General features: G+C 48.9%; 2 protein-coding genes and 1 long non-coding RNA gene across 9 annotated transcripts in view; 1 reads left to right on the top strand and 2 right to left on the bottom strand.

Moving 5' to 3' along the window:
- Positions 1-159: 159 nt before the first annotated feature.
- ESAM (endothelial cell adhesion molecule) lies at positions 160-8869 on the bottom strand. The gene is made up of 7 exons (XM_003417431.3): positions 8680-8869; positions 4940-5127; positions 3804-4005; positions 3446-3601; positions 1607-1729; positions 1205-1331; positions 160-964 (listed from the first exon to the last, which is right to left on the bottom strand). Exons 1-7 carry the CDS (start codon positions 8747-8749, stop codon positions 649-651), a joined length of 1182 nt encoding a protein of 393 aa, XP_003417479.1. The 5' UTR covers positions 8750-8869; the 3' UTR covers positions 160-648.
- Positions 8870-8922: 53 nt separating this feature from the next.
- LOC135227811 (uncharacterized) lies at positions 8923-14155 on the top strand. The gene is made up of 2 exons (XR_010317999.1): positions 8923-11713; positions 11893-14155. It is a non-coding gene; the product is annotated as an uncharacterized LOC135227811 (long non-coding RNA).
- MSANTD2 (Myb/SANT DNA binding domain containing 2) overlaps positions 12940-18227 on the bottom strand; it is a 29592-nt gene continuing 24304 nt past the window's right edge. For 6 of the 7 annotated variants that reach the window (XM_010597152.3, XM_003417430.4, XM_064268914.1 and 3 more), the window contains 2 exons: positions 17926-17986; positions 12940-14478 (listed from right to left, as the gene is read on the bottom strand). In XM_010597152.3, coding sequence (XP_010595454.2) covers positions 13626-14478; positions 17926-17986 — 914 coding nt within the window. In that variant the 3' untranslated portion in view covers positions 12940-13625. The remainder of the gene's footprint in view (positions 14479-17925; positions 17987-18227) is intronic. The other variant, XM_064268916.1, reaches the window with a different exon arrangement.

Below are 18227 nucleotides of genomic sequence, written 5' to 3'. Positions count from 1 at the left end.
GTGAATTCTGCTGCTGGGTGCAGAAGCTGTCCTGTGTACACCAACTCGGTAGGGACCCATTTTGAATCGTCCTTAATCTCACCTTCTCCTGGGAATCCCAAGCTCGTAAAGGCAATTTTACTCTCATGTTGCATACGAACACAGTTTTTTTATTGATGTATACAAAAACAAAAGCACGTTTCAAGTTAGTTTTTAAAAAATATCTTCCCTATCCCCTTCCCCAACAAAAATCCAACCAAGCCAGCAAGACAATTTATATTAATGCGGGGAGCTGGAGTGCTGGGCAGACGAAGATGTTAGATAGGGGTGGGGGACAGAGCAGGGTAGCCTGGAGGACTTTTTGACTGGCAATCCCCAGCAGGGCCCTGGGGAATAGTCAATCTCATCAGCATTCAGCTGCAGTCATTGGGTAGGGCGGAAGAGAGAGCTGAGGCACCTACTAACCCCAGGCCCACTGCCTCTTCTCCTTCTACCTCCTACAAATTAGAGTCTTAGTAAGTAAGTCTCAGTTTTCCCATAAAGAGAGGTGGGGGCAAAGGATTGTTGGTCTAGTATGTGTTACCCTCCCAAGATTCAGGCCTTGGTGCTAGGACGACCCCTATAGGAAGGAGAGAAACCAGGTAGCCTAGCCAATGAGTGCCTGGGCCATCACACCAGAGACTCAGCCTGACTCTGGGCAGGTACCTTCACGGGCACAGCCTCCCTGCAGCTCAGGACAGAGGAAGGAAGTCCACCAGGGATGGGTGATATTGGCCGAGGGTGGGCCTCATCTGTCCTGGGCAGCCTTGGCGAGGGTAGGGCTTGAACAGAGAGGCTGGGTGTAGGGGTCAATGCGCCAGGCCTGGGAGGGACTTGGAGTGGATGAAGGGCTCGTGCTGAGGTGACAGAGGAAAGAGTCCCATTCTTGGAGATTGTGTCTGAGCCCTTGGGCCAGGGCAGGGTCCGGGGAGCGATGGCATCCTCCCTAATTGTCAAAGAAGTAATAAGAGGTCAGAAGGTGGAGTGGGGGGCGGTTTCTACACACTTTGTCTTACCCACCCGCCTACTCTCCTGCCCCACTTCAACCCTCCTCTCCCTCTCCCTTAAAATCTGCTCAGAGGAATTAAGTTGAAACCTTTCCATTAGATGGGAGCTGCCTGAATTCCCAGGTTCCATAAGGGGAGCTAGGAGAGCCCCCATCACAGTAAAGACCAGGAACACTTACTTGATATCATTGGCTAGCTCCTCGAGGGCCTTGTTCCAGCGATGGTACAAGAGGAACAGCCCAGCCAGCAGCCCCAATCCAACCAGGGTGCCCACAACAGCTCCAGCAACTACTGCAGGCCCAGGCCCTGGAAAAGCCTTGGTGTCAGAACACCCAGTTGTTTGCTACCCCTCTCCAACCCCAGTACTCCTGTTGCCACCAGAAACACTCTCTCTTCTTCCCTGTGAAGGGGCACCTGTCAATCAAAAAGTGGCCAGTCACCATTTGTACCAAATATTTATACAAGCTCCCTATCCTGTTACAACCAGAGGCCTCAGAAAACAGGTCGCCCCCTTCTCGTATAGCACCCCTTCCCCCCCAACCCCCACTGACCGCTCTTCTCCACACTTACCCCCCACTGACCTGTGCTCACTTCCAGGGTCACATTGCACTGGGCACTGCCTGCCTTGTTGTGGGCCTTGCAGACATAGACTCCAGACATGGAAGCAGAGAGGTTTGTAAGGCTTAAGGATCCATGGATGGCATCTGTGGACACAATTTAGCTCTCAGGCCAGAGAACACCTTTCCCACACACACCAAAAAAAAAAAAAAAATCCTGCTCCTCCTCTGGGATGTCTTCCTTGGCCTCTCTAGAGACTCAGTTTGTCTGTTCCTTGGTGGAGGGAATGGGTGTGATGGCCAACATACTGAATTCTACTCCCAGTTGGAAGATTGCTAGCTCAATACCCACCCCCATGTCCACCTTTCAGTCCCCCCAGCTGATATCTGAAAGGAGGCTAAAAGGAAATGATGCACAGAAAAATCAAAACCCCATTTTTACGTTTATTTCTGGAAGGCAGTGTGGTGAGACAAAAAGAACATTGGGCTAGGAACTAGAAAACCTGGGTTCCAGAATAGACCATGTGACTTTAAGCAAGTTACTTGGTATCTCTGGATCTCCATTTCTTTATCTGTAAAATGGGGATAATATGACCTACCTAGGGATGGTGATTAAGTGCTATGGCTGCTAACCAAAAAGTCAGCAGTTCAAATCCACCAGGTGCTCCTTGGAAACTCTATGGGCCAGTTCTACTCTGTTCTATAGGGTCGCTATGAGTTGGAATTGACTCAACGGCAACTGGTTTTGTTTTTTAATGTTATTGGAAGAGTTACCTGAAATAGTTATGATAATAAAACCCCATTGCTGTTGAGTGGGTTCTAACTCATGGTGACCCTATAGGACAGAGTAGAACTGCCACATAGGGTTTCCAAGGAGCACCTGGTGGATTTGAACTGCCCATCTTTGGTTAGCAGCTGAGCTCTTAACCATGGCGCCAACCAGGGCTCCAGTTATTATAATAGTTAATATTTATTGGCTGCTTACTCTACGCAAAGACTGTTCTAACTTTTTTACACATACTGACTCCTTAAAATTTCACAACAAATTTATAAGGTTAAGTACTATTCCAAAAAGATTTTTCTGTTATAAAAATGGTCAAATGAAAAGTAGAAAGAATACAAAAATGAAAACCATATATGTACCAGTAGATTCAATAATTGTTAACATTTTGCCATACTTTACCTATTTATATCTTAAAACCAAAACCAAACTCGTGGCCATCAAGTCAATTCGGACTCATAGCAACCCTATAGGACAGAGTAGAACTGCTCCACAGGGCTTCCAAGAAGCCACTGGGGGATTTGAACTGCTGATATTTTGGCTAGCAGCTGAGCTCTTAACCACTGCACCCCTTCTGTCGCTTAGACTTATTAAATACCTCATCATGAATCTTCAAGATGTAAGAGTGTTGTCTCATATAACCACAATACCCACTGCGACGCTTAACAAATTCATAACTCTCTGAAAGCATCTAATTCTCAGTCCATATTAAAAATGTTACAACTGTCCCGAAAATGTTTTTTATAGCTGGTGTGTTCATATCAGGGCTATTGATATCCCCAATTTACAAACAAGGAACAGAGACAAAGTCACACAGCTAGTCAGTGGCAGAGCTGGAATCTGAATGCAGTACCCTGGAGCCACTGGGCCATCGGGCCTCTAGGTAACACAGGTATAGTCTGTGAGAGTGAAACGGGATGCTTGCACTGATAGGCCCTGTTTCTCAACCCCTCACCCCACACCATCCTCACCTTCCTCTTCCCAATATTTTTCAGTATCACCTCTTCTTTCACCCCATCCATCTGGCACCTCTCATCTTTCCCTTTCCCAGCCAGAGTCTCAGTTTCCAGAAGTTCCCTCACCTGAAACTGGTTCAAAGAAAACCTGGGGGGATGGGGGCAGCCGTTCCCACTGGTACTGGGCAGTGGGCTTACTCCTTGGGGACTGGCAGCTCAGAGTCACGTTGGTCCCCACACGGGGGCTGCCCTGGAGATGGCAGGATGGAGGAACTGGAGGAACTGGGGGAGGGGAGACAGAATAAAAACTCACACCCAAGGGACGCATAGACCCTCAACCGCCACCACCTCCCCCACACACACACCTGCATTTTCCCTTTTGTGGCTCCATTTGCCCCTCCTCCAACCCTTACACTTGGTCGTTTGGAAGAAAGACCTTCCCTGGGTATGGGGAGGTATTGGAAAGTGTGTGCTTCTCACTCACCCAGCACATCGAGTTCTAATCTTTTGCTGCTGAAGCCCCTATGTGCTTTTTGACTGTCATATAGATTCACAGAACAAAGGTAAGACCCTGAGTCTTCCTCCTGGAGGCCCTGCAGCTGAAGTGACACATTCCTGGTGGGCATGGAGTAGACCAGGGATACTCCAGTTTTGCTTGTCACAATTCCATTGTTGTATGAGAACACCTGGAGTGGGACATAACACCTCCCCATTAGTACAAGTACTCACTGTGCCCACAGGCTGGTATTCTGCCGACACCCCTGTCCTGCATCCATCCCTTCTAACCTGTACCAGTTCCCACTCCAGCCACCTTCTCACCACCCCTGGTTCCCTTCCCCAGAACAGTTCTGTTCCCCTATAGGTTGTCTCTTCACCTCCCACTTGGAGCCTTTAGAAACGGTATGACGGAAACGGAGAGATGCTGTAAATAGGAGGCTGTGGAGATTGCACCGGTAGACCTAGGTTTTATAGGGACTGAAACTTACACAATGTTGGGGGGGGAGGGGGAGGGCGAGAGGGTGCATCCTTAAAAAAAGATGAAAAAAAATTTTTTTCCAAGAACATTTTGGGAACACATTTTCCAGGACCTTGCAAGGAGCCGGTGCCAGTGAGGGGCTCTGGGTAAATCCGCCTCTGAGTATGTCTGCTGTGCTGACAGAGGGCAGGTGGGAGGTTGTGGGAGGAGACTGCCCCTTGCGCCCCAGGAGGTAAAAAGGGCAGCGAAGCAGACTACAGTCACCTGAGAAGTGGGCTGCGACTGACGGTATGCAAAACACAGAGAAGGTGCAAACAGAAAGATGCTCAGCTTTTCAAAGCTGTTTAACTTGGTCTAACTCCTCCCCTTTCCTTGACCCCACAACTCCCACCCCCCAATAAAAATATGTCTCTCCACTTCCACGGTGTTTTGTGTGCAGGATTTCTAACGAAAGCTGGGGCAAAGTGAAAGCGTCTGAGAGACCTCCAAGATCCGAACAAAAACTGAACCGGTGAAGACACTGGCTTTTCCCTGGAACTCTTCCCTCCCGAACGCCCCCCTTTGTTGCCAGCTTTTTCCCACGTCCCCCCACCCCCAGTCACTGGGTACAGCTTGCCACAGGCCGAGACGCTTTTCTCTCTCACCTGCTGCGGATGTTTCCCTTTCCGTTCCAAGAACCAGAGCACCAACGGCGCCTCCCACGGCTGGGCCGAAGACGCCTCCCCTTTCAGGGCATACCAGGCCGGGAGCACCACTGCCTCTCCCTCCACCGCCTGCAACCTGGAGAGGCCCGCGGGCACGTGCAGCTCCAGCTGGGCCTGCGAGGGAGACGCTGGGGACCAGAGCAAGGAGGCGTGAGCGCCAAAGGCTGCCCCCCTCCCCCCGCTCCACCGGCGGACCCCACCCACCCCCCGGGCTGGAGGACTGGGTCGTGCCAGTCGCGCGAACGGGAGGAACGAACCTCGCCAGGCCCCACCATGGGAGGCCTCGACGATTGCCCAGGGACCGCCCACCCAGGGTCCTCCTTGCCGTTTCACCAGAGTTTATTCTCCCGTGGGTTTGTAGCGGGGATAAGGACGCCTTTCTATGCACTTATTTTTATCCAGAGATTTCTGGGCACCAAGGAGAGAGGGTAGGTTTCTAGCGAGAAGGGAAAGATGTTCAGCTGGAAGGAAAGATTTAACACTTCTGACTTCCACCACACGTAGCCCGCTTGGGCCCCGAATTTCCCCAGAGTCAAGGGGAAATAGCGACGCTGGTCGGAGCCGCTGGGGTTCCCCGCTCCGGCGTTCTCACGCGGGCGGGCAGAGAGAGTTGGGAGGCCTCCGGGTTACCGATGAACCCTGCGGCTCCTTCTGAACTGCCCCGGGGGAAAAGAGCGCGGCGGCTCACAGTCAAGGCCTTGCCCAGTGAGTGTGGTGCTTCCCCGCTCCCGCGCAGGGCCGAAGGGTAGGCTTCTCCAGGAAGGCAGGGGGTTGAGACCCAGAAAACTCCCAAGGGCCATTGTGGGGTCCAGGAGATGTGGGTGGAGCCTCTCTGGGTCGCAGTGAGGCGTGGGCAGAGCTGGGACGCGAACGAAGGTCTCCTGATGATTACAAAGCTTTCCCTGCGTGTGTCCAGCGTCCAGCGTTCAGGGGTGGACTAGAGTGTTGGTTTCCAGGAGGGTTATGGAATCAACGCTTCCGCCTTGGCGTCCATGAGCACTCACTTTCTGCTCCTCCGAGAGGCAACGGAGTTTTAAGTCCTTTGGGGGGATAACCTTGGGGTTGTACCGGGCCAAGCTGGAGGGTGCTAACTCTCCGCTTTCCCCCGCCATTAGCACTAGGGTGTGAGACGCCACCTCCCCGTGGGGAATAGGCGGCCAGCCGGCAGGCAGAGGCCGCAGACAGGCTCAGCTCTCCTGGGCCGCAGCTGAAGGCCTCTTTGGGCCGGGAAGCTGATCCTGCCAGGATGCGCGTCACCCCCACCGCTTTCCTGCTGCGCGTCTTCACAGAGCCCCCACCCCTATTCCTTGGCCTTTGCTGCATCCCCCTTCCCATTTCCTGGCAGGTCCCCGTGGGCCGGGCAGGAAACTTGCGCCCAGTGATAAGCCCGAAGACAATGAAGGGGGGGCCGCTAGACCGGAGGCTCTCCAGGCGAAACAACTCCCGCCTCAAGAAGTTCGATGCCCCCCTAGGAAGTGGGCCCACTAGCCATAGCAAGGCCCAGGCCTGGGAAGCTCGGCGCGCCCCTGCGGTGGTGCCGGCTCTTCCAGCATCCCACCCCAGCAGCCAGAAACTCTCCGCAGAGAATCCTGTCTGGGCCCGGGAGGGGTCCCCCAGCGAAGTCCCGTATTTGTCCATTGCACCTTGCAAAAGCTACAGAGGGGCTAAAATTGACAGTAATGGGCACACAGGGGGGATCTTGGCAAATGCTTCCTGCGGCCCCCAATAAGCAAGGTGGGCACAGCTTACTTGTGCTTACTGACTAATCTGTAGTGGTGAAAAACAGGTGAAATCGTGCGCTGCAGATTAGTAAATCAGCATAAGTCAGTCCATGCCTACCTAGCCAGTGCCTCCCCTGCATACTGGTTAATCGCCGCTTACTGACCCACGCCTGCGGTCAGAAACTAGGAGCTGCGGAGGGCCCTGAGGCTTTCCCGCCCGCTGTCCTGGATGTTTGCTGGAGGAGAAGCCCCCCAATTTGTCAGCCCTTTTCGCTCCCAGGGTCCACGGTAGCCGCTGATAGAGAAAAAGAGGGTGGTTGGGTCTAAGTGAAGGAGACAGGAGCAGCCCAAGAAAGTGTGCCTTCCGGCCGGTTCAGACCAGAGTGCAGGAGCAGGCAACGGCCGAAGGAGAGCAAAAATGGGCCCGCTCCCCAGGGCTCCTATTTTTAGTCTCCCTCTTTCTCTGAGAAACTCCCCCCGCTAGCTTCTCACGCCCCAGGGGCAGAGGAGCCCAGCCGTGGAGGAGCGCGCGGAGCAGAAGGGCCTTTCGGAGAGCCCATCACAGCACCCAGGGAGGGGCCCGGAGCGCCATTTAACCCTTGCCTGACCGGCGGGTGATTGGCAACCCCCACACCCGAGGTGACCGGGTAGGGACGTTGAATAAGGCCTTCAATACGACAAATTCATAACTGAGACAGAAGAAAGGCAGGCGCAGACAAGCTGCAGAAGGTATCCAGGATGCTCAGGCAGCAAACCTAGATTTTCCTTCCTTGCTTCAGAGACCTCCTGCCGCGGCAGGAAGCGGCCAGGAAGTGCCAGGTACAATGATCAAGACAGAGGGGAAAGAGGAGCCAGGTTTTTGGAGTTGACGAACCCTGGAGCAGGCCCACTGAGCCTACAGGGGCAGGAAGCTGTCCTAACTTTGCAGCAGCCAGAGCTACCCTTGAGCTTCGCTTTGCCTGTGGACCCTAATACTCATGCCCCAAAACCTTTGGGACCAGGCTAAAGAGGGCAGGGTGGGAGTTAGGTACTCCACATCTCAGCCCCCATCATTGCAGCTGAATTTCAGTCCATGGTCTTCCAGGTCTTACTTCCTCTTAGGCCTTGGCTGCCTCTAACCTAAGTCTTACCTGCTAAAATTACCCTTCACCCCCATTCTAGATCCTTGAAGGGGATGGCGAGACAGCCTCTGAAGAGCAAGTGAAAGAGTGTACAAAGGGGACACATTGGGAAACAGGCTGAGCGTCCTCCCCAAATACTTGATCCTAGAAGGCTCCCTTCCCCTCTAATTCTTTGCAGCTCTAGTCCTTATTTCCCTTGTCCTTTTGGCTCTGGGAACCAATAAGAGTAGTGGACCTCTTGTGGGGGTCACACTTCTCCTTTGGTATTTGAACCCCTCCCCATTTCCTGTGTCCCAAATGACCTCACGGTCGTGCTTTTGGGACACCTCCCTGATTCCCAGGGCAGGAAGCAGAGGGAGGGGGTAAGAGGGAGGATCTGGACTAGGGAAGTGACACGAAATGCAGTGCCTGTGTCAAATCCGGGGACCAGGGAATTCCCAGGGGGTTCTTGCGCATCAGCTTGTGTGTGTTGGGGGGGGGCAGGGGTAGGGTTGGTTGGAGTTAAGTCTTTAAGCTCTTTTGCCAGTGTCTCATCCAGCAGCTCAGCTCATCGGACTATGCTGGGGTGGAGGTGGGGTAGGAGTGGGGGTGAGTAAGGAACGGTTCAATAACTCACCCTAGACTTACCAGGGTCTATCCCAGTTATGCCCTCACCCCGACTTTCCCTTAAAACACACCATGCCCAAACTGGGAGCTATGTCAGGGAGAGAAGTCAGTACCAGTCCGTGATGCCCTGAGGGGCTGGGAGAGGGGAGAGGTCAGAGGCCGGAACCCTCCCTCAGGGTCAGATTCACCCCACCTCCAAGCCAAGGCCTCTTCTGGTCCCGGTTTCACTCACCGAGGGCACTCAGCCCCAGGAACAAAACCCGCAGCAAGCTGGCCGCCGGGGGCCCGGGCAGGGAAACCATGGCCCTCCCCGGCCCCGACGGAGTGACGGGTACCGGCTCCAGGACACACCGACCGACAGGTGCCAAGGCAGCACGGCAGCTGGGGCGGGCCCGAGATCCAGGCCACTGACACCAAGGGCGGCTCCAGCCCGAGTCTGTGCGTCTGTGTGCCGGGGCTGGGGTGGGGACCGACGGGGACAGGGAGGCGGGGCATCCGAGGGGCGGAGAGGTCGCTGTCCTTCCAGGCGAGGCGCGGGCCACCTGCCGCAGGGGGGCGCTCCCGGCGCTCCGACTGGCCGGATCCCGCTGTCCCTACGGGTTAGGCTGGAGGGTGCGGGCGGGTAAGTGGTGGTGCCTTCCGGAGCCGGCCTGCGGGACGGTGGGGTAAGAAGGCTCTTGAACAACCATTCTACGCCAAACCCTTCCTCCTTCGCCGGTGGGGTAAGAACAGGGCTACAACCGAGGGGAGCTGGGGATTACCCTTCTCCGGGAGGAGCCCGCGCCCATGACATCGTCAATGGCCGGGGGCGTTGGCCCGACTAACCGGCTCGGAACTAGGGGTGCAGCGTCTTCAGCCTAACCAGGGCGCCCTCCCTGCGGGGAAAGCCGGGAGGCCGCGTTCTCCCTAGGGCCCGAGGTCCGCCAATGCGTGGGGACCGGGCGGTGGGAAGGGGCCCGAGTGCCAGCGTCCGCGACCCATTCCCTGCCCCCTCAACTGCTTTCCCAGGGCCAGGGGCAGGCGAGGCAATGGGGGGCGGGCAGGAGGAACCCCCTGCCCGCGGCCTCAAACCAGAAATCCCGGGCGGTCAAGTTGCGGCCACATCCGCCGCCGCCGCCCGGAGGCTGCGCTCCTACTCGGCGCCCTGGGGTCGACGAGGGCTTCTCCACCTGCCGGCGGCGAAGACGCGCTCTCTGCGAGTTGCCTGTACCCGTGCCCTCGGGCCATTCTGACACACAGCGACCCCATGGGGCAGCGTAGATCTGCCCCACAGGGTTTCCAAGGCTGTGATCTTTACGGAGGCAGACTGCCACATCTTTCTCCCGCGGAGCGGCCCTGGTGGGTTCGAACTGCCCACCTCTTGGTTAGCAGCCCAGGGCTTAACCACTGCGCCAGGACGGGGTCTCAGAATTCTCTGTAGGAGAATTACCCCGGTCTTTGTACCTCATACCACAAGCAGGGAAAAGAACGGCCCAAGGAGCTGAGCAGAAAACTGAGGAAACAAGGCCTGTGCCCAGCTTTGTCCCTCGGAAAAAAATGGCTTTTAGGCCTTTTGCAGACTGGGGAGAGGGGACGGCTGCGGGGAAGGGCAGACAGGACACAGTTCCTCAATTTCTTCCTTATCCCCAGTATCTTCGGTGCCTCCCATCCCTGCAGTGAACGGCTCAGGTCTGCTCTGATCCTTTAATTCCCGGGATTAGATTTTGTTCGCCGAGAATTTAATTTAACCGCCCCCCTCTCCCCTGCCATTCTATCAAAAGGCACTTTTGCGCCCTCTGGCGGCCGCTACTCCCTTACAGACGTGCACGCACCTGTTCCTGTGTCTCTGTCCAACAGTCAAAAATAAAAGATGCTGCAAACCTCCGGGCATAGCTCAACCACTGAGCAAAGGTCACCGAGGGTAGAAAGGTTATAACAACGAATTCCTGGCGCTGCCCGCTGTGGCTGGCAGCGTCGACTAGGAAGAAAAGCAGCCAGGGCTCCTGGATTCCATTTAGCCTGCCCAGCTCTGCGCTCAGTGTTAACATTGCTATGGTCTTTGTGCCTGCACTGCCCCACAGCCCCTCTCAGCTGCCTCTTCTAGTGTGACTTGCCTGGAGCCTCTTCAAATAGCTGCCATGCAGTGGCTCTGAGCAATCCCTATGCAAACACTAGACTGTTCGTTGCAACCCCTGGAGTCTAATACTTGGTCGCTCAGGAGCAGAAAGGCAACAAGAGCAGATGCCTGCCAGGCCTACAAACTCGGAATTTTCAAGTGGACTGGGAGATGGGCAGGAGAGGGTGGTTGTTTTTCCTATTCTATTACATTCAAGTTTTTCTTAGTCTATACTGCAAACCATCCCTTGTAAACACCCCTCCTCTGTTTCCAGACTGGTAAAGTCACCTTCCAAGAACGGCGGCACACTCTTTTGGTTGTAACTAAGGAACGCCAAAGCATCTAATTGTACCAATTGTGCTCATCCCTATCAAGGGCTTCCGTGGCTGACTTTTCCTTTAGAATTCAAATAATTTGCAACATCAGAAATACAGCTGTAACCAAAGTTGTGTAGGCAGTGAGTGTCTTCATGTGACACTGGAGCAGTCTCTTTATGACACTTTCATTGCCCCCACCCCATCCAAGAATTTTCTTCACTGTCTCCTATTCCAACCACTTTTTTCTTCTGACCCTGAGGCAGTCAAGTGGCAGAAATTAGCAAAGCAGCTCCGTTACTTTCTAAGTTTTTGCCAAGATGCATTTTAGGGTAGGCATTGCTCTCTACCCTTCTGTAAAATGAGAATGTTGGCACAGCTGATCTCTGAGTGGCCAGGGTGCTGCTTACACAAACGTGTTGTATACAAGAGCTAAGTTCACAGTTTCATGTTAGAGACTTAGAGGTCATAGCGTTTCCCCCCCGCCCCCAAATTACACCTCATCTTACATCTCTTTTTAATACCGATTCCTTTACTTGAATATGGTGCTTCCATTACCTTTGAATCAGTAAATAGTCCCATTCTTTGTTTTTAACCAATGATCATATAGTTACCTAACAACCTGCTGCCTTCTTTTTTAGACTTAGACTGTTCTGGTCAGAGACTGGATAAATTCAGTATTAGCAAGCTACTTTCTTTCCAGGTCTCCATGTCCCAACACTCAGCTTTGTCCTCTTGGCCCCACCCTTAGCAGCACACTCCAAGTCAAATGGAAAAGCACATACTGGATCCAGTGTTTGCCATCTTCTCCAACTGCTCAGGGTGGTGCAGCAATGCCCCATGGTCAGCAATGTTAGGTAGGTATTTTATGACACGTTCCTAAAATGCTCTGCCACACTTAAGCAACTAACAGCAATGGGAAACGAGATGGAGAAAAAAAAAATGCACGAAGCATAATGCTGGTTTTAGGGTTGGTCAGTGGCGAAGCTTTGGGGATACCATCCAGTGCTCCTCGTGACGATGCTTTTTCCTACAGCACTGAATACTATGAGATTAATGCTATGAGAAGGTCAATGAAACCTCAGCCTTCAGGACCATAATTCCAAGTTCCAATGAAGGGCAAAGTCTGGAGACTTTCCTCATGTCCACGCCTACGGACTGCCGGGGAGGGGAGGAGCTACACTTGGACATCCTCATAACAGTGATATATACTCCCTGAACCAGCACCCATTTTTAGCAGCTCATTTCAGCCAACTCCATAAACCCAGGCTCAAATGACATAAAGAAAAGTAACCCCACTGATTATAAGCTCTCTAACCATTAGAAAAATAAATAAGCATCAACCATGAGTCATCAGAATGAAAAAATCACTGATTTGAGACGATTCAGGTTGTGGGAAAGAAGAGAACATTTTCTATCACATGCAACTTCGTCTTCAATAGTATAGAAAAACAGGGAGAATGGTAGCTCTTACCTGGATTTGCAGCCCAGTTAAATACAGCACCTGAGAGATGTTGGGGAATTATCAAAGATAAACAACCAATCTAACAAATTCCCACCATGAGGCCAAACTGATCCTTGATTATCCTACTACTAAGCTGTTCTTGGTCAAGAGTATTAACCTCTTAGTGGAGTGCTAGTTGACCATGAGAAATCTCTGAAAAGATCTAAACATATTTATCTTCCTAAAGGACTAGTACCATCCAATTTCCTATCCTACAGATCACTTTAAAAATGAGTCATGTTTCCACTGGTTCCTCTCTCATCTGTCCACTTGTACTCTTTGAGAGAGTTGCACTGGTCACTAAGTGTAAAGATGCAGAATGACAGACTTACAAATTCAAGTACTTAGGGTCAGAGGAAATATCTTAGTCATTTTGAAAACAGAATATATACAAAATGAGATGTCCAATGACTTTGATACTCTGACAAGAAACAATGACACTGGTCAGTGGGGTACAGAGTGTGAAAGGAGGTGAAAACACGTGCTCTGTCTGTCCTGTTCATCCTTAGAGGTGACGTCAGAGCATAGTCCCCACAGCTAGTGAGACCACACTCTGCTACAAAAAGCTCAATTAGTACGTCAAGAGGCCAGGAATTACTTTAATCTTTTTTTTTTTTTTTTTTTAAAAAGTTTAAATGGCAACACAACCATAAAGTTGGTACATCACAGAAACAAAAGTCTTTGCAGGCAACACTGATTGGAAATAGCAAAACACTTGGTTGGTGAAAAAAATGTAATTCTAAATTATATACAGTAGTAGCTAAGGGTGATACTGAAAAACAGTCTTATTTAATGTGATTCAAGATTTACCTTGCCATTATCTATTGCTTATTTATTCAGGGTTGTAAATAACACTTATATAGAGACATAGATGTGTAAAAATGAAACATTGTGAAAAAAATACAACTTTTCAATTTCATATGAAACTCAAAGTATAAGTTTTGTCCAATATGGAATGTACCTACATTTGCTCATATTAGGGCTCTAAAATCCATTTAAAAATTGTTTGTTTTTTAAAAAAGAAACGGCTGACCCACCATGCAAGTTCGCTGTTATGTCTTGCTTGCTCAAAATGAGCATTTTCAGGTGAGGTCTGTGTTTTCTTCCAAAGTTTACTATGATTTCTTAGCTGTACTGGCCCAATCATGGGAAGCCAGTTTCCGTGAAGAGTCTGATGGCAGCATTTGGACGAGGGACAGTCTGGGTAATGGGAAATGAGCAGAGAAGAGGGAGGTAAGAGCCCAGATCCTTATGAAGGATGACATTCAGTTGTTAAATTTTAAGGGGTATCCAATGGCTTTTTCCAGGCATTCAACTAAAGAGCCTGCAGAAAGAAAATCCCTCTCTACTTCAACGAATTTGATATAGATGGATTTGGGGGAAACTCCGGGATCCACAATACAGTTCTGAGACAAAAACCCATTAATACCAACCCAATCTTTGCTGAAGGTTTTGGTATTTGCTTGGAAGTGTAAAAATAAGCACTGTTGCAGAGTTCTGACTTCAGCAATCCCGAGGTAGCAATAGATAATTCGAGTGGGTTCCATTTCCACCTGTAATGAGGCTTGTGACGACAGGGTTTCCAGGTCAACCCGGCCCTCCTTTCCTGGGTCCAGGGAACGCTGCTCCATGTGGGGTGACAGGGGCCTCTCAATACATTCTTCATAGCCGATGGCATAAAGGCCTGGGCTTTTGGGAATGCCTCCTGGCAATAAATACTGAACAACGTTCCCACCAGTTGGTTTAGAGTGGGCAATGGGTATCCAGTCAATTTCCATGTGCAGCTCCAGGCACCTGGCTTCACTAATAGTGATCTCTAGAAATTTGTAGTAAACATTTTTCCAGTTCATTTTCTGTACTCGGGTCATAATGATCCGTCCCTCAGGCTTTTCTGAGTTGAAGTACTCCCGCAGTCGCTTGCCAAGGGGCACCTGGGAGCTGATCTCAGCGTAATGGTAACGGATATCCTCTTTCCAACGGGTGTTATAACCAATTCCAAAAATGGCCAGTTTGTTAGAAAGATGAAGCCTTGAAAAGTCTGTCCAGCTCTGAAACAGTTCCCATTTCAACTGAACCGATTCCAAAATCTGTACAATATTCTGCATGATATCTCTCTTCCTAAAAAAAAAAAAGAAAAATCCCTCAGGTGTCTAGATCAGTACTGTCCAACAGAACTTTCTGCAATAATACAAATGTCCTCTATCTGCGCTGTCTAATACGGTAGCTCCTAGAGCCTCAAATGTGACAAGTGAGGTATTAAATTTTACATTTTACTTAATTTAAAATTAAATTTAAATAGCCACATGTGACTAGTGGCTAAAGTCTAGGTAATCACAGTACTAAAATCTGAGAAACACTCACCCCTAGGAAGTTTCTTGGAATCAATGATAAACTGCTTTCCATTACTTCTATAGTCTGGCTGTATCAAATTTGGTGACTGATGATATACACAAGGCCCTAGGATTTCTGAAATTGGCTATTATAATGCATATTAATGACCTAAGTACCAAAAGGCGGCAAAGGACACTGTATTTAGAAAAGCATCCAGTGTCACTTAAAATTAATTAACAGCTGTATTTCTAAACTGGAAATTTTGACGGCTCGATATAGTTTGGCCCATACTTGCTTGCTGTAGGAAAATATACAACTGATTATGGCTAATGACTTAATGCGCAAACAAAATAATATTTTCTTAAATTTGTCTGAAATTCATTAAAAAAAGAAATTCATTACTACTTCCAAATTTAAAAGGACTGTCAGTTTAGTACAGACTTAAGATCTAAGCAATCAGATGGGAAAAGTCCATATTAGGCTTAGGATTTACAAGAGAAAGAGTCAAGATAATGAGCTGGGCTCTTGCAGAAAAGCCCTCATAAAGGGAGGAAAAAAAAAAAAGTATAGAAATTGCTTCAATATTGACTTGTATAGTTAAGAGAGTAAGAAAATGTGGGGAAATTCTTGTTTCACATGCTGTTTAACTCATAATTTGGAATGGACATTTCATGAGGATTGGCCAAGGAAGATACATAATTACAAGTTTTTTTCTCAGTTATGGCAAAACTTTTATATTGGAAGATTACAGGTGGCTAAATATCACTGTAGCAACACACTATTACACTCTACATCAATTCCAGGTTTGTCCTACAACAATATTCAGCTATCACACTCACATACAATCAAACACAGGCAAGAAAAGAGGGTGTGCATGCTCGTTTGCTAACAGCTTCTCGGAAGGAGGCCTTGGAAGGAGACAGATCCTTCAGATTCTCCTTTAAAATTCTCATACCTCCTAGGAAAAGAGCTTTTGGGACATTCTGAGGAGTCTTCCACATAGCCATTCTTAATCCGTCCTCTTATTCTAGTTCACTTTCCATTTGTGGGATGACAAGGAGCTAGTATTTTGTTATCAGCTGCTTCCTGGAACCAAAGACTGCCCTGATTTCCCCTCTACGCTTCAGTTTGTCTTAAGAGCTTCTCCAGTATCAGAGCAGCCATCTAGATGAAATCACCACATAACCAGGGAATTATTCATCTTCTCAGGGGACACAAGGGCACTTGATGATGACCACTTTTACAATGTCTGGATTGTGGGACTTGTGAGGCTAAAAATAAAGGACCACGTTTCTGCATGGGTAAATATTTTAAGGAAAAACTATTTTCCATTACCACCAACCTTCCCTGTCCACTTTTGAAGTGTGTTTTATTGATCTCAAGGAGGACGAGGCTAAGGAGTTGGGATGGAGGGCAGAGATTTTTGTCTGCTTTGCTCACTGATGTATCCCAATGCTTGATATATAGTATGCACTGATAAATGTTTGTTGAATAAATGGGTGACTCTTCTTTATGGATGAAGGATGGGTGTATTTTACTACTGGATATGTCAGCTAGTTCAGATTAATCCCACTTACACCTACAAAGAAAAATAATCCAGCTGCCCAAATGAAGTAGTTTTATTGAGCACTGTCATGCCCTAAATCACATTAATGCTATACTTAGACACTACTGGGAAGAGTTCTGAAGAAACTCTTGCCCCAGAAAAGAAATAGCCTAACAGGAACCATGTGAGCTGTACAGGCTAGAGATTTCAGGAGAGCCCATCAATTTCCTGTGCTGTTGATCTGATCTTGCCTGAAACTCCCTGGGTTTAAGATTCATATAAGCTTTTCAAAGCCAGAGAGCACAATGAGAACCAGACCCAGTTATTTAAACAGTTCCTGAGATCTGTCGGTTGTAATTCATTATTTCTGAAGCTCCAACTATGGGACAAGTTCAGGCGGTTTGGGGGTGGTGGCCCAGTTCTGTGAAGTTTGAGTTCACCCCTGGTTACATCAGCTGCTGGGCTTCCCCTGTAGGTCCTGAGGGGCTAAAGGGAGATGTAGGACATTTTGTGAAACAGCCAGTGGCTTTTTTGGGGAATAGAGGTCTGGAGATATGGACTTATGATAACTCGTTCTTTAAAAATAGTAATCATAAAGCTTCCCCTTCTTTGGGACACTTGGATGTCACAATCTTAAAAGAGAACTACCTCTCAACAAGACACGGCCTCAAACTTACTGCTCTGCGTCACACAACTATTTTTTTGAGTCGTGGGATAGTGGTTCCAATTCAGGGGAACAACTCCTGATCCCTGAACTCACACCCCCTCCCCAGGCATGGAATCAGCTGACATCGGGAATTCTGATTCCAAAGAGATACTCTGAAAAAGAAATGAGTATCTACAAGGGAGTGGTAATGGTGGTGGTTTGCTGAATGAAAACAACTCATGTTTCTTGGTTGTATTATTTGCTATCACAGTCTTTTTCGTCTTGCCTCTTCCCCTTTACTTTTTCTTCATAGTCTCGCAAACATCAAGATCACATGTGTGGAATGACATACATAAGAACAAGTGGTAGCTGTTCATGCTCCCAGGTTACCAGGTAAAACTAAACGGTGTTCCGCGTTTTCCCCCTAAACTTCTCTTTTATCACATTCTCTTCAACAATTAGATTTCATCAGGGACTTACTTAAAGCTATTAAAAAGAACTACAAATATAACATCACAGGAAACTCAGAACTGTGATGTCCTTACAAAAGAGGTGATGCTAACTAAACTCTTGGGGGAAGATTAGGGATTCAGGCCAATGGAAGCACTTGTCCTTGGACTTTCTTATTTCTTAGTCTTTCCTCCAGGAGCTGCTTTATAAACAGGTCATCCAAGAGTTTGCTTTTTGATTCCCAAAATGTAGTATCATAGGAATTTAAGTGTCCCTTTGGCCCCATCATCTCAGTTAACCCCAGATAAATTCAGGCCCCATTTAAATATCTAGGTGTACACACACACACACACACACACTTTCATATAGCACATTTGGTTTCTTGTTGTATATAAAACTCTCAACACTTTAGGTTAACCACTGGAAAACTTAAGCTAACACGCTGAGGAGGAATGAGTAGACGTGCTGCCTCAGTGATGTGGCTATGACTTCCAGAGCTCATCCAACTACAGCAGTGACTTTGAACGCTCTCAGCAGTCATTAAACTTAGGCAAATAGACTTTGTGGAAAGGGGAAAGAAACATCTACTTACTGTGCTTCCTCAGAAGACTCCTGTTTTATTTTTAATGTTCTCTTTGTAACAGGTATTTCATCTGAAAAGCAAAGTTTTGGAAACAAATTATATTTTCCTACCCAGTGGCATACATTTATATAGTTAAGGAGCTATGTTGACTATTCATTCCATATTTTCCAATGCCTGACCTTAATTCTAAGTGTGACTGTCTAACACCAGATTTATAAACACAGCTCTTATATAATGAGATACATACATGCAAGATCAGAAACCAGCTCTACATGTATAAAATTCTTCAAGGTCACCAGTGGATTTCTAGC

This window comes from Loxodonta africana, chromosome 15 (genome assembly GCF_030014295.1).
Source record: "Loxodonta africana isolate mLoxAfr1 chromosome 15, mLoxAfr1.hap2, whole genome shotgun sequence".
NCBI classification, from domain to species: Eukaryota; Metazoa; Chordata; class Mammalia; order Proboscidea; family Elephantidae; genus Loxodonta; species Loxodonta africana.
This window is presented reverse-complemented; position numbering and strand designations above follow the sequence as displayed.